At 37.0% G+C, this 15,881-nt stretch overlaps 1 protein-coding gene across 2 annotated transcripts in view; it reads right to left on the bottom strand.

Annotated features, from left to right (window-relative positions):
- Positions 1 to 405: 405 nt before the first annotated feature.
- FMR1 (fragile X messenger ribonucleoprotein 1) overlaps positions 406 to 15,881 on the bottom strand; it is a 30,201-nt gene continuing 14,725 nt past the window's right edge. The window contains exons 8-15 of one of the 2 annotated variants that reach the window (XM_058032592.1): positions 15,648 to 15,818; positions 15,467 to 15,545; positions 13,056 to 13,165; positions 9,608 to 9,694; positions 6,594 to 6,789; positions 5,113 to 5,256; positions 4,098 to 4,180; positions 406 to 2,314 (exon numbers count right to left, since the gene is read on the bottom strand). In XM_058032592.1, coding sequence (XP_057888575.1) covers positions 2,204 to 2,314; positions 4,098 to 4,180; positions 5,113 to 5,256; positions 6,594 to 6,789; positions 9,608 to 9,694; positions 13,056 to 13,165; positions 15,467 to 15,545; positions 15,648 to 15,818 — 981 coding nt within the window. In that variant the 3' untranslated portion in view covers positions 406 to 2,203. Of the gene's footprint in view, positions 2,315 to 4,097; positions 4,181 to 5,112; positions 5,293 to 6,593; positions 6,790 to 9,607; positions 9,695 to 13,055; positions 13,166 to 15,466; positions 15,546 to 15,647; positions 15,819 to 15,881 lie in introns of both variants that reach the window. The other variant, XM_058032591.1, reaches the window with a different exon arrangement.

Genomic DNA, 15,881 nt, shown 5'->3' on the forward strand with positions numbered 1-15,881 from the left:
ATCACTGGAATATGAACTGAAAGGGATGTATGTGAAGTACACAAATACTGAAAAAGGTCATAACCCCAAAACCCATGTGGAAATGGAATGCAGCCAATTAGTCAGACTGTGGTTTAAGAATTTCACATTTACCTGGGTTAGCACCTTAGTGAACTCAACCACTGAATGTGAGAAATGAGTGCATGAAGTGTGACCACTCAACAGGTACTGTACCATTCCATGAGGAGACTGTGTCTTCTTGAGCATTTTGTGCTATATTTTTGAAATCTGGTAGTATCTGAGATTTTTCTAAAATGTGTAAATAAACAATGGCTACAGTTAAAGTCTAAACAAAGAAATACTTCCTACTTTTTGTCAGTTGAGATTTTTTAAAGCAATCATTCATAAGGATTGCATCAACATCAGTTAGCAGAGGAAGATCAAACTTTATTGAAACTGCTTGCATACAAAATATATTGCACTATAACCAAACAAATGTCAACATAAAATCCAATCTGTTGTAGCTAATATGTACAGAGAATATTGCCCAAGAGCAGTTACATTACAAGGTCAGTCTACCTTGGTTAATTATCTACAGTATTTTAAACCAAACAGCTTACAGATGATGTGTGCAAGGTACCAATTTCTGTTTTCAAATACTATACATTCCCAAAATAAATAACTAGAAATCAACATTAATGTTTGGCAATACTTTTTAAGACATTTTTATATTTGTTAAATCATGTGCAGTTCGTTGCCAGTTTTAGTATGCTCACCTGTATGCAAGGAAAAAAAAGAATGAAGAAAGCAAAGAAACAAAACTCACAAAATACATCAGAGGCAAGGTCAAGTTTGTACAATTCTGTACATAAACAGTGGCTCTCCTTCTGGAGTAATCTGAACAAAAATGGACTAAAATGAAGGTCTCTATGCAGTTGTGCCCAGTAAGTTTAACGTGTGATCAGAAATGAAAGAAAGCACAGCTCCTCCCACCACTTCCCACCCTTCCCTGGTGTACAGCTGTACTTTGCATCAAATTCTGTGACACCTTCATATTGGCTGGTAATTAGGACCCTGCAGCTCAAAATATGAAGAACTTTTATTTTACCTTCAATATTTCAACTACTGTATCTGTAGTTGCCAGGGCATAATGTGGTGACTTTCTTCTTACCTCTCCTGAAATAGCCCCCAAATTAAAATAAGCAATTCAAAAAGTTTGGGAGGATGAAAACCATCAATGCTTTAGGCTGGTCATCTGGCCAAACAGCAGGCACCCATTACTAGCTTGTGAACATGTTACACTTGTTCCCTCAGTAACAATGAGTTTTTTAGTTTTCCACAATGGAAAGATTTTTTTTTTTTAGTTTTTCTTTTTTAAAAAAAAAGCTTCTGTACTGCCTACAAAGAAAAAAATTACACCCCTTTTTCAATAACACTATTTGCCAAATCTTCAGTGCAAAATAAATTTCCTATTCTTATAACTGCCTAACTGAATGTTTATGTAAGGAAAAAATTATGGAAAGCATGCACTTGTCTATAAAGTACTAACGTCTGACAAGGATTGCTACATATATTTTACATTTAGTGTTACCAACTCATCTTCCCTGATTTCTGCATCCAAATATAATATTCCTACCTGCCAAGATATAAAAAAGGCACAGATCATACAACTTTTTTGCTAATGAAAATGACAATTGTTACATCACACAGATTTCAGGGTCCACCAAAATATTGAAAAAGGTGGACCAGAATGTGAACTGACACAGGACATAAAACGACATAGCATTTCATGAAGAACTGGTAAGTTAGATTGAAAACAGAAGCCAATTTGATTACTGCAAACACTATTTATTCTGAAAATTGAAATTGAGCAGTGAATTTGACCCGATGTGTTAAAATGGTACAACTGAACAGAAAGTTTACCAATGCACAGCTCAGTATTTTTAAAACAAACAAAAAAGAATCTTTCATCTTTTGAACTGCAATATGTACTTGGAAGCGATTTTCAGAAGTTCAGGTATTTTTATGCAAATATTTGAATAACTTCTTATTCTGAAAACAACTGCATACTGTTGATGTTAAAAAAGGCTAACAGAGAACATATGTTCATTTCATGCCCTGCGCCATCTTGCCTACTATTTTGTCTTTGGCCTAACAAGTTTCTCTAACATGGAATAGGAATTACTGAAACAGTATAGGAAGTGTGACTTCAGAGTTATGCAGTTTAGGGGACTCCGTTGACCAGCGGCTGCTGAGCGTCCGCGCTGTCCGTCTTCTCCTTCTTGGGGTTCCGCTCCTTGCCCGTGCGCAGCCGGCTGCCTTCGCTCGAGGTATTCTGTAAGGTTTGAGTGTGGACACTCCTTTCATTATTGCAGTCAGTTCTGATCTGGAACAATTCACAGTTATACAAAGCATTCTCCTCCTTTCCTCCACCCCTGGGCGCTCTCGGAGCAGCAAATAGTGCCAGCCCCTCATGGCTTTGTTAAATGTATCCAGCTGCAGGGGAGGGTGAAAATTCTTTTCTGTTCAAAAAATGCCACATACCTGTGAGCCAAAAAATCCTCTGCCATCTACCTAGCATTTGGAGCTAAGAGAAAAAATTCCAGTTTGTTTGTGCACAAAAGAGTTGAATTAATATCCGATGGATCCCTGAAACATTATTTCAACTTCTAGTAATTTGACTTCCTACACTTTATATGCAAAAAGCCCCCAAATGACACAGTCATTTCATAGCAGCATCTCTGAATCTCAGATTCTGCTCAGACCTTTTTGAATCTGAAAAAAAAAGATCAATTTAATACACCCAAAAAACTTCTGCAGTCTTTTTAAGTGGTCATAAAAAATTTCAAGAGAACATGTTGAAAGCGTATTTTTATGCTTGCAAAGGAGGCAAATGCTTATTCCTTTACATGTAACATGATTTTTGCAACTTGCTCAGCCAAATCTGAACAACATGCAAGTCCTTATTTTCTTGTAACATGTTACTGCATCCAAATCTTGGGGCAATAGATAAAAGCCCCCATGATTTAAGTGCCTTATGTATTTTTTTTCAGCACCACATTTTCTCACTGCCTACTTCAAACTTTGTAAGGTAATTACTAATTAATTATAAAACTCACACGGCCATTATTTATTTTTTGTTTTGCAAAGTCAATTACTTGCATTTCATATGCCTATTCAATTACTTCACCTTTAAGTTCAGCACTCCCATTTCAAAAACTAAGCACTGGTCACTTAGTCAGTTTTGTCCCTTTCTTAACCAGGTTTTCCAAAAACCAAGCCAAGAGTCACCCTGATGTCCCTTTGGAACCCTGACTCCTGGTACCATCACACAGAGGCAGCAGCTTGCAGCTGCTCTGTGTTTCTTCCTCCCAACTTAACTCATCCTATGCAGTAAGAGATGGTGGAAGGTTTGCAAGCTACCACTTACAGCAAGGACAGTTTCCATGTGGGGAAACTTAACATATATACATAAGGTATCAGCTTGATAACTTTATGAAACAAAGCATTTGAAAAAATGTGGAAATATCTTTATAAAAAGCTTAAAAATATTTAAAGGTTACAAGATATTTCAAACCTGTTACTTGAAAAGTTTCTTGATGTGAATATGAAACTTACTTTCTAGACTGAATAGCCTTCAATTACAAATGTTTCATTTAGTAGTGAAGGTTGTTTCTGAAGTTTAATCTTTCTTACTCTGAGGATTCTGGCTACAACACACACTCTTTATATATGTTAAGGATTTTCATCCCTCAGGTACATAGAAAATAGACAAAAACACACAACACAGCAAGAAATAAAAGCTAAAACCAAAGCACTAGTAAGAACAGAGACTGAAATCAAGCTGGTTAGTACATCCTTGGGACTTGTCATCAGTTTTTCATCAGACAGAGCTCAACAGCATTACAAAATTGCATCTTTACACAGCTTGATATATTTAGAGTCCTGAGCATCTGCATAGTTTTGTAACACAACTTTTGTAGATGTGATTAGGGAGTCAAAGAATATGGAATCACAAGGCTACAGTATCACTCACAATGCACAACAGAAGACTCTACTGTTACTATAGGACACAATGCAATTTTAAGAGTACAGATTTCCCACATGAGCAGGGTTACCTCAAGAGACCCATCCGCTGTCCTCCCTTTCGCCTCTCTTGAGTTGCGCTGACGGTTGTCTGTTCGCGACTGTTCGTCATTGCCTGGAAGGAGAATTCATCCACCAAGTTGTTCAACACAGACATCATCTTCTGCCACTTAAATTTTACACAAGCACAGGAGGCAATTCAGAATTTTCTGGCTCACGAACAAGTATTATTACTAATATTTAACAGCTCTTAAACTATGGGCCAGGAATCACTAAAGAAAATGTTCTCAGGTGATGATGCAGACAAAACCTCAGTGTTTTAAATCACCACAGTTTAAAAAACACTGACTAGTGACTGGAAAAAGAACACTTCTCAAAATGATTAACCACAGAACAGAGGTACACAATCAGCAGTGCTTAATACCTTCACATTTTTTAATGGCTTATAAGCTTCCTAAATTATACATTACTGTCTTTATTATGCAGCACCCATATTTTGAAAAAAAAATAAAAATCAAGAAATAAGCAGAGCTGCAGAATAAAGTATTTTAACCAATAAATATAATGGAACATCATATGTTCTTGTATATATATATTTAGCTTTTTAAAGTTCTCCCATGTTACTTTTTCCTGGTCCTTTCCATTGAACACCTAAATTACAATGTTATCGTGTTCCAAGAAATTAAAATATAAGAAGATGTGAATATGGACAGCTGAATGAGTAAAACAGATTTTAAAAGATTTTTCTGTACCTACAGACAAACTAGAATTTGATTCCTTGATGTCCATGTGTGATAGACAAACTTGAGCCAAGAGGCATTTTAGGAAAACAAATATAGCGAAACCCCCCCCAAAAATAAAGAATTATACCACTCTGCTCAATGCTCGACACATCTGAAACAAAACACTCCATTTAAAAGACTGACAAAGTCAGGAGAGGGCAGCAGATGGGGAGTTGGAGGATGAGGAAAGGAGCAGCCGGCAGAAGGGAGTTTGCTTTAGGATTCGCTCACTGACAGCCGCTTCCAAAGGGAGTCTCTGCTTTACCTTTGAATCCTCCGCGGCCCCGCCCGCCCTGGCCTCGGGCGCCGCCGCCGCGCCTCCGCCCGTCCCCCCGGCGCAGGTAATTGTCCCGCTCCTCCTCCGCCGGGGCCGCCGACCAATCGCTCAGCTCGTCTCTGTGATCAGACTCTGTTTCAGAAGCATTTGATGCTTCAGAATTAGTTCCTATCAAGAGGATGAAAAAAATCCAAACACGCCAGTGTAGCTTAGCATGGAATTACTATAGTAGAATGCAAAATGTATATATTTAAATTCTTTCTTTCTTTTTTGTTAATGGACAATTTTGGGATGTTTTTGCCTCCATAACATACATAATACAGAAAGGTACACAATATATATTACTTCTTCAAAATTCAAGACAGACTAATAAAAATTAGTTGTGTGTTTAAGGCTAAATAATTGTGTCACATGCTTAAAATTGGTGTTATCAGTATATCAATAGATTACTGAACATACTAAAAAATGTAAATAGACGTCTAATAAGACATAAGTGTAATAGACTAGACTCCTTTGTATTTCTACAACTGAAAGTTGTGAATGTAACCTGTCCTGTCTCCTCTCACCACTGCAATTCATCTATGAAAAGAAAAAAATTCCATCATGAAACAGCCTGTAAACAGACTACAAAAGAAGAGAACAAAGTCAAAATGCTAGAAATGTATCAATTCAAATAAATGGCCATTGCAATTTTTCCAATTAACAGATCACCTTTATTGACAAAAGCTGGTCCTTTCCCCATTTTTCCCCCCATAACCCATATTATTAGCGAAGTGAGTTCACATCTTCTAAAAATAGTAAACATCACAAAAACATTAATTTTGTATATGCAGAACGTAAGCTATGATTTTCTTACAAAGTTCACACTACAGGCCTTTCAGTCAGGACAAACACCAGCTGACCTACATTATGGATAATGAAGTAATAGATTGCTCTGAAGAAGCACGATCTGGAAAACTATTCATTAATGAATTATCCAAGGTTTCAAAGTGTAACACATTATTTTGGTGAGTATGGTCTTCCATTAAAACATAAAAGTTCAATTTATTATGAAGAAAATAGCTTTCCTGTAAATTGAGCTACACAGTATTTTCACCTATAAATATTTATATTAGGATAGACTCACACAGGCTTAAATTAAAACTGAGTCTTAATGGTCAGGAATTGTTCAAAATATAGATAAAACAACAATCCTTGCCCTAAAGAGTTAGGGAATAACTAGTTATGCTCCATAATGTAGGAGACAGAAGCATGCTGTAAGAAGCAGGAACTGCATGGAAATCAGTGTAGATTACAGGAAAGCAGTACACTTGGAAGTACTTTCCTACAGCATAAGGCTCTGTATCATCTTCAAATATTAACACTCAATAGTAACTGCATTGTAAACAGCTCTAAGTCCAGTCTTTTCCAAGCAGTCACAAAAGCAGGAGGCCTCCCTGAGCAGTGCAGGTGTCCCTGGAGGCACCTACCTGAAGCATAGCCTGGCCCACGCCGGCTGTGGCCGCGGTTCCGGTAGGGGCGGCTGCCGCGGCCGAGGCCGGGCCCGTCGTCCGTCATGTACCCTTTGTCCTTGTCCGGGCGGTTCGAGGGGGGCCGCGAAGTGGCTCCGATCTGGCGCAGTTGCTCATCAATCTGCAATCGTTCCAAACGCAGCTGGTCCACCTCCTGTGCAAACACAACCAGCAAGTCATGGACCACCACTATGTAACCATCTGCATGTGCACACACACGGGTCTCCGAGAGAAAAACCACTGAAATATTACAACTGATTAATACTCAAACAGTAAATCAGCTTTGAGAATAACTTGTCTAACAGAAAGGCTTTCAAATGTTCAAATTCATGTGCTACCAACACAATTCTTACAGTGGCACAGTTGACAAGTTTAGGTTTGTATCAAGAAAAAGCATTCAGATCAGAACACGAAAAAGCATTCAGATCAGAACACAAGCTCTTTACACTGCTGCACATAACAACAGTTATTAAACAGTTCTGATGTAACAGTATTGTTCCTTAAAAGGCACTCTGCTGTTAAACCCTACACAATGATAATGAACAGTATGAGGAAGCATAAAAGCATAGAGAGAAAAGTGCTGTAACTCAGACACAGAAGCATCAGCACACAGCACCCTTCCCATATACAACTGGGTAAAAGAGATACAGCAACACATACTCATGAAGTACCTTTGCTAGTTTCAGATATTATCTAGCTCACATCAGAGTGGCAATCTCCTTTTTCTTTAATTAGGGAGGAATCTATTGGTAGAAGTTTCATTCTGACACTGCATTCTCTGCAGGTCACCTAGCCCAGCCAGGACTTTGCTAAGATGCTCTGGTACTCAGGAATGCACTCCATCAGTTATTTGGTGTATGGCTCTTCTCTCCCCCTTAAGATATTCCCTAACTCAACCTTCCTTTAGGAACACTAAGTAAGACTTCTTGCTCCTGACTCTCCCATTGGTATTAGGGGCTAATGTTCCTTAGGATGAAACTTATAAATAAAAAAAACCCCAAAACTGAAAATGACATTCAGCATCTCATCCTTCCTGTTTGTGAGCAAGTTCCCATCTCCATCCAGCAGCAGGCCTGTATTTTCTTTGGTATTCCTTTTGCTGCCAATATCTCTGCAGCAGCTCCTCCTGTTCCCCTTCACACCCCTTGCCATATTCAACTCCTGACGGACTTCAGCTTTCCAAACTCATCCCTGCCCACACAAATTGTGTCCATCTGATTCACCTGTCCTGACTTTACTCCTGGTATCCTTGGTTTTCCTATATTAATTTAGTCACAGGTTTTCTTGCTGATCCCTGCAACCCTACTGTTACTTTTGTGTGAACACCTGCATATCAAGATGGACTATTCTTGAGCTCAGAGGTGATGCTTTAAGAGCTGCTCTTCCAAACCTGTTTTCCTACCAGGAATGTATCCTATGGGATTCTTCCAAGCAGATCCCTGAACAGGCCAAAGTCCACCTTCCTGCAGTCTGAGGCTGTGAATCCTGGTCTAAGTCAGTCCTCTCAAGATCCTGAAAATTCACTACAGTCATTCCAGCCAAGTCTGCTTTCTTCTTTTTACAGACCAAGAAAACCATGACTCTGAGCTGACACATAATAGTGCATCAGCATCAAATGTACTGCATCTTTTACAAAAAGTTTCCTTAATAATCTTTGCCTGGAGGCATAAAAACATGAAAATCTTAGAGGAACAGGTCTGTCCCACTTGTCAGTGAACTGGAGGACATTATTCTGAATCATAAGGCAACAGGCCACTAAGATAACAACATTTTCTGTGTTTATGTTTAATGGGATGGGAAGAATCTATCCAGTAGTTATCACAGACTGATGAACACTTACTTGTGACCTTTGGTTCAGGAAGGTTTAAGAGCACTAAGACAAAGTGACCATAGCTCATGATGAACTCATCAATTTAAAACAAAACTGCTGAGCTATTAAACACTTCCCACTACCATGTCAGTGCACATTCAAGTACTGACTCACGTGCAAGTATGCACTTTAGGCAGCCAAAGAAGTTTAAACCAGAAATATCTTTTCAAAGCATAGCAAGCATCCAAGAAATGAACTTGATTTTTAGTATTAGTTTTCATCTGGTTCTTCTCTGCCTCTGTCTTGTGACACCTGCAGAGCTGCTGTACCTCTGCTCCAAAACACTGACAAAAGCAGAGTTAAAAGGTAAAAGTGACTGAGTTGATAAGAAAACAAAAGTTGTTTCTTCTCCTGACATCTTTGATTACCTGCATTGAAAAGTTTAACAATGTATAGAAATTTTAGCATTCTAAAACATTCACTGATGGCTACTGCACTGACTGGACATAAACCATGAATGATCTGAAGGCTTCAAAACAGATGCAAGAGTTTATTTAATTAAATGAACTCAAAGCTGTCCCTCCTGTTACACCTGGCCCTGCCATTGGGCACCTGGCCACAACCACCACAGGCAAAAGTAACTCTAAGCAACAATATGGGATATTTTTTGCTCCCTATACAACAGACCACTCATCACAGACTACTAAGGAAGTTATGGAGCCAAGAAGCAAACACAACATATAAAGCTGAGTTGCCTACAAAACATACTCAGGTATGAAATGTCAATTCATTACAGAAAAAGTAGTTTAGCATTTTTGCATTAAAACAAATGTCCACTCTGTACAAGATTCTGCATGGAAGGCTGTTTGCTCTGCAGCTGCATGAAGGACTGACTACTCTCTCATATATAAAGCTGGCAGCACATTTTGACAGATTTTTTAATTTTCTTACTCTTCTGTAATGTGCATCCTGAAAGATATTGTCATCCCATTCTTCAGATAAATTATTCTTTTAAAAACATTTCATTTTCAGACAGAAAACCTTTTATAATACTAATTGTTCAACAGTCTCAGGATCTGAACAGTTTATCATCATCACACTGTTACCACCCTAAGTATTGATAGAAAAAAAATCAGTGGTAAAGCAGCATCATTATCCTCACCTTTAAATAATTAAGATGATAATCCAGAAGAACAGTTGCATTAGTGATGCTATCCTTGGTTCCTACAAACACAAATGGTACCATGCCCTAAAACACAGAAACAATAGGCTTTGGTTATTGATAAGGTATTGAATCCTGAATTAGGTAATGAATTCAAACGACTGTAAAACCTGAAAACAATTCTTACACCATGAATAAGCAAAAATGAAAAAGTGAGACAACAGTCTATTTTAATTCTGATATTGACTACACCATGTACTCTAATTCCCTTTATGCAAAGAGTTTTTTTCAATAGGCAGATTTACATCATTTGCATCACAATGTCAATATTTATTTTTCTGAACAAGTGAAAAAGAGTCAATTTAGAACATTATGTTTTCCCCCTTCAAGCTAATACCACCTTTGCTGACTGCATCCATTCTCTCACAACAGCTCCTTTTGGTCTACCTTTGATCTTTTAAAAAAATAAATCAAATTAACATTCTGTCACAAAACAAAACCTGATCCTTCTTGAAGATCTGTACAGTTGTAAAAAAAACGCCAAAAAATATTCAAGGAAGAGTTAGTACTTCAGGTGATGATTTCTAACTTACAGTTCTTCTACCTTTCAAGCATGTGAAGTGATTCAACAAACACATGGAAAATATAAATCTGGAAATTCTAAAGTCTGAAATTATGACACTGAGAGACAAAATACCTAAAGATTAACTTAGGTAGTCAAAGCAGGTGGAAACAAAAACTGTCTAAAAGGTTCCACTGAGCGTGGAAAACAAAGTCAACCTTAGCAATAGAAGGACAATTTCTACACCAAAACTTCTGACACTCAGCCAGGTCCCTGCAGCATTTCAGAGGTGTGAGTGCAGCCCACCCAGGTCCAAGAAGTGAACCTGACTGTTCCAGCAGCTGCAGCACCTGGGCAGGAAAAGCTTCACTGTGGACTGCAGAGGTGAAGCTGAGCATGTCCAACACTCAGCTGCTGAAGCCCATGCCACTGCAGAGCAGAGCCTGGCACACCTGCTGATTATCTCAAAGATTGTTCTGCTATCTCATTACCTCTACAGAAGCCTTTAATTTTCACTGTACACACACCCTTTACAGAACTGCATTCCAAAGGAAGGTTGGCTGCAGAAGTGAAATCATGTAAGACACTAATGTCTTAAAAATAAAAGCACACTATGCTGAGATTGCCCAGGAGTGGCCAGTCTATAATTTGTCTCCCCTTTTAGGGCTGTGTTTGGTTTTCTTCCCCCATCCCTTTCTTTTACAGGCAAACCCCTTACAGTAGACCTTACACATCTACATTAAGTAACCAGGAAAAATAATATATACACAGTCCTCTAGTCCTAAGGAACCTCAACATTAACACTGACTTTCATAAGCATTAAAAATTCTTTAGCCACAGGCATTGTTGACTGAAATGTTTTATTATCTGGGGTATTTTAAGTTTCATAAATATTTTATACAACCTGATAAAGAGCAGTGAAATTTCTACTAAACTGGTACTAACTAGCTCACAGTATCAATTATTAAATGATGACAAGACAAATGATTTAAGAGGGCATTTAAGGAAACTGCTTCTGTTGCTTCTGGCAGTGCATTCAAGGTATAACAATGCCAGCTATTAAGAATATGAGCTGGTAACCATGTCAAGCAATTTCAGCCATACAAAAGCAGCAAAGTGCTTATTTATTGAACCTTATTTTTGTCTTCAAAGCAAAAGTACCTATGTTCAACTTGGCTGCAGTGGGGGAAACTGAGCAGCCTGCACGTGCATACTAAATACAGAAATAAAAGTAATATACATTACTGTAACAAACAGTACCTATCTCAATTTAAAATATGAAAAGCCTGAAGATAGCCTGTTATAAAATAATGGGATGTATAAAACTGCACTTCAAACTAATGGGCAGTATTCTAACATTTCAGTCACATAAAAAGAACCAAGTGCTGTATTAAAATTTAATTGAACTACTGTTCTATTACAAGAAGAAGGGCTGCAATATCCAAATTTACATATGGAAAGATTATTTGGATTTTATAGTTGAAATAAAGCTGCATTCAATTTACAAGTACCAACTCTTACCTGTTCAAGTCTGATCTCAGGTTTCTGAGGTGACACAACTAACACATGAAGCAGTGCAAGCAATGCCAGTGTTAGTAATGTCATTACAGGTAAAACAGAAGTATGAATGCAGAACTTGAGAGGTAAAAAAGACCTTTCAAGATAATACTTCAAAGCTGCATTTTGGACAGAAAAATGTAAGCAAATCAGCTTTTTCAAGTCAGAATTAAAAAAATAAAAAAGCCAGACATACTCTCTGCAGCCATGAGTCCTGGCTCTTTAACCCTTCTGTGATTCTCTAGCCTGCAGCAATAGCAGCACCCTCTTGCTTATTAAACTAATTCCATTTTATGCTGCAGGAATTTTTCTTTAGAAATTAAATACGACCGACCAGTGAAACCTTTAAGTCTAAATATTGACCATTTACCTTTTCAGACAGATGTAAAACTAGTAGAATAGTAAAAAAAGCCCTTAGTTAGTTGCCTAGCCACTCTGTATAGAAAGATGGAAATTGGATTGTGGATTTCCACTAAGTCCTACAGCAATAAAACAGCAGAGGAAATAACTACTCAAGCAAGAATATAAGAAACCACATTTCATAGCTTATCCAAAGTGCAAAGGTTCTTAGCTGGTACATATTTGGATTCTGAGGTAAATGAAAGGCAGTTCAGTTTTCTTTAAGCACATTTCACACCTGGAACTGCAGGGAGTCTTTTTGCATTGAGATGTCAAGACCTTCATGCTGTAAGATTTTTTGCATACCACAACCTTGCCCTCAATGCAGCCCCACACAGAAGTGCCTCAAATGACAATGTTTGAGACTTCATTCAGGCCCTTTGCAAGGCTGCCAGCCCTCCTGTGCAAACCTGGGCTTTCAAAGTGTTCATGCTTGTTTTTTCTTTAGGTTATAATTTACAGGCTCTTGTGAACCTAGGTAGTATTTTTTAAAAGCAGAGATTTAACATAAGGCACAAGTTTTTCATTTCAACAGAAAAAATTGCAATGAAAAATTAAACCAGGTAAAAAGCTAAGAAATCAAACTCAAAGAAGATTAATGAATGAAATCAGTAAGTTTCTTATATATGGATTTATAGCACATGCTGGGAAATGTCATTGCTTCCAACAGGAACCACATGAAATCTCTAAGAAGGTGCACCACCAATAAATTTCACAAAGCTTTTTTCTAAAACAGAGAAGCCAAATTTATATAAAAAATTATACTCCAAATTTTTATTCCTCAGCATTAATAGAAAAAGATAGAATCCATGAGAAAACACATTAATCACTTATCTTACCAATACAAAGATACAAGGAAGAAATTACTTGATAATTGGGTAGAATATAACCAATTAACAAAAAGAAAAATGAAATTAACTGAAAACATACCTCTTCTTGTGGAATATTTTTATCATTTTCAGCCTCAATTCTCACTCTTACAACGCCAGATTTGTCCACTATCTCCTGAATCAGTTTTCCATTTTTTCCTATTACTTTTCCTACAGAAAGAACATACAGAACATTCAACCTGAGAGTATTGCTATACTCTAATTAGACAAGACTATTTAAGTGCCAGTGCAAGAACTTGATCCTCTACAACAAAGATTTAGCTAATAAGCCACAAACTAAAATGTTCACATAAGCTTGTGGTGGTAACTTATAAAACATATTGATTACAGAAATACTTGATACCTTGAATGCTTATTTGGCTTTGCTTTGGTAGGTTTAAAATAACTTCAAAAATTACAAATATTTCTGTTTGCATTTAAAATAGCCAATCAAAACAAACAAAAATCATTTTTCAGTGCCTTAACATCTGCTGGAACTACTCCTTGTGTAAGCAAAACTTAGTTCATTTACAAAATCTTAGTTGATCAAACACTACCAAAGATACGGTCTGAGGCAGATGTAAAATTCTCTAAAACTGAGGTTTTCAGACATTTTTGCCAGTAGTTTATAATTCACTAAAAAGTCCAGGATAAAAATGGAAATAAATTATACTCCAATGCCAGTAATGCAGACATGTATCTTCTGAAGCAGACATTCTACTGTGAGACGAGGAAAATGAAAATTTAGCTCTCTCCCATCTCAGCAAAAGAACATGCTGCAAACCGGCAGGAAAACGAAGCTGCTTGGGCTGTGATGAGGGAAGACACATCCTTCAATCACAGCTTTCAAGAAAAGCTTTAAAGAGTGATGTCAAACATGTTTTCTGGATGAAACAAAAAAAGTATTTTTATTTAACAAACTGTTGAACATGTCTTAAGACATGATCGTTTTTCATTGGCACATCACTAAATTAGAGGTAAAAACCCCAAGTGCGTAACAGCTACTGTTTGACTGATACAATTAATCCATAAAGAAGAATTTAAATACCACTTTTAGTTACAAGAGACTCCTATTGCTCCTATCATTCAAAGCTAAATAAAGTTTCATTTTTGTGTTTCAACTTTTCTGACATGAATATTTGCAGAAAACATGACAAAATATACCCAGTAAGTTCCTCCTCAATGACAAAAGCTGTTTTGATTGTCAAAAACTGTTTCTGAGTACTTTATCTGAATACTTTATTTCATTATATATTACTGGCAAATGGAACAGCACCTTACTAATAAATTTAAAAAAGCCTTGGTAATGATTTAAAAAATAAATCACTCAAAACCTCCACAACTTACATCAGTTACTCCAATCCAAGCTTTTGTGAGGATTTGGCAACACACACAAATATTTTCAAATAAAAATGTCCATACAGACTTTAAAAAATAAATAACATCTTGGGTGGGTTTCTTCTTTGTTTGGATTTTTTTCAGTTTGAATTTTTAAAAATAGAATTAAATAGAAAAAGGTGGTTTGTTTGCATTTTCTTTAGATGAAAAAGTATCAGTATATATATATATATATCTATCTAAAAAAGCCTTCTGCATTTTTAAAGGAAATTACTAGGAATTTTAAATGCCAAATTATTCAACATAGCTTATTTCAGACATAATATAGGGTTCAGCCAAAGTTATATTCTAAAGGATCCTTGTCAAGAAGAGTAGAAATGAAAACCTGCCAAAAAAATATAATTGCTAAGTTCTAAAGAGAAACAGACTTTAAGACCTCACATTAAAATAATGATGGCAGCTTATCATTTTCACTTATCACCAGTAAAAACAGGGGGGAATAAAGAAGGGAAAACTGTTTTTAATCAATTCCAGAGCTGAGCTGCCACATTCCTTAGGACTTGTCCTGCTGCAGAATTTCATACTGCTTCAACACCAGCTTTCATACACTCCCTGACAACCTATTAAAGCATTTGCTTTCAGGGCTATGTTTTACCATAAAATGCCTTCTCTGCTCTTTTCTAATCTACTGAATGAAATAATGTATTTTTATTTTGCTTTGTAGCATCAAAAGGTTATTAAAATACTTCTCCACATATACAAGGGCTGCATGTGTTTTTAAGACATTTTTAATTGTTTGGCAATGGAACTATTTTAAATTTTCTTCATCACTGATACCTAGTTCATCTCACAGTGCTGCTTATAAACATCTCTAAAAGGACAGGGGAAAAAAAGACAAATATAAGTCAAAGAAATTATTCAAAATATACTTGGAAAATAGGAGACTGCAGATTCATCTCTTCTATAGCTGAACTACTGTCTGGACTTGTTTGGGGGAAGTAAATAATTCTCCAGCTCAATCCAGAAATTATTCTACCTTGTACTTGAGCATCAGCACATTGCTTCCAGTTCAGTGCAGTTCTCAGAAGGCATTTTTCCTTACTTCCACACAGGCAGCCTCCAGAAATGACTTACCTACTAAATTCCTTGGGACTTGTATGACATCTTCAGCAAATTCAAGGTAACTTCTTGCCTTTTTCACAGCATCTTGATCCTACAATAGAAAGAAGTGTAAGAAACAAGATACATTTCCCCAAGGTTTTTGTTTGCTTGTTTCCCTCAGGTATTTTTGGAAACGATAGAGAAGGGAACTCACCTCTCCATAAATATGGAATGTACAAGTATCTTCATCAAGATCAATGGCAGTCACTCCAGGGACTTTTCTGGCTTGCTGAATATTAGCACCATGAGTGCCAATGGCCAAACCCATTAGGTCCTCACGTACTACAAACTGTTCATGGAACCGGGATGCAAGTTGCCTAGAACTCTGAAGAAGAATCTCATGTCAGCTCCCTTTGATTGTCTCTCCAGCACACTGGAGAGAGAAATC

Source organism: Melospiza georgiana, chromosome 12 (assembly GCF_028018845.1).
Source record: "Melospiza georgiana isolate bMelGeo1 chromosome 12, bMelGeo1.pri, whole genome shotgun sequence".
NCBI classification, from domain to species: Eukaryota; Metazoa; Chordata; class Aves; order Passeriformes; family Passerellidae; genus Melospiza; species Melospiza georgiana.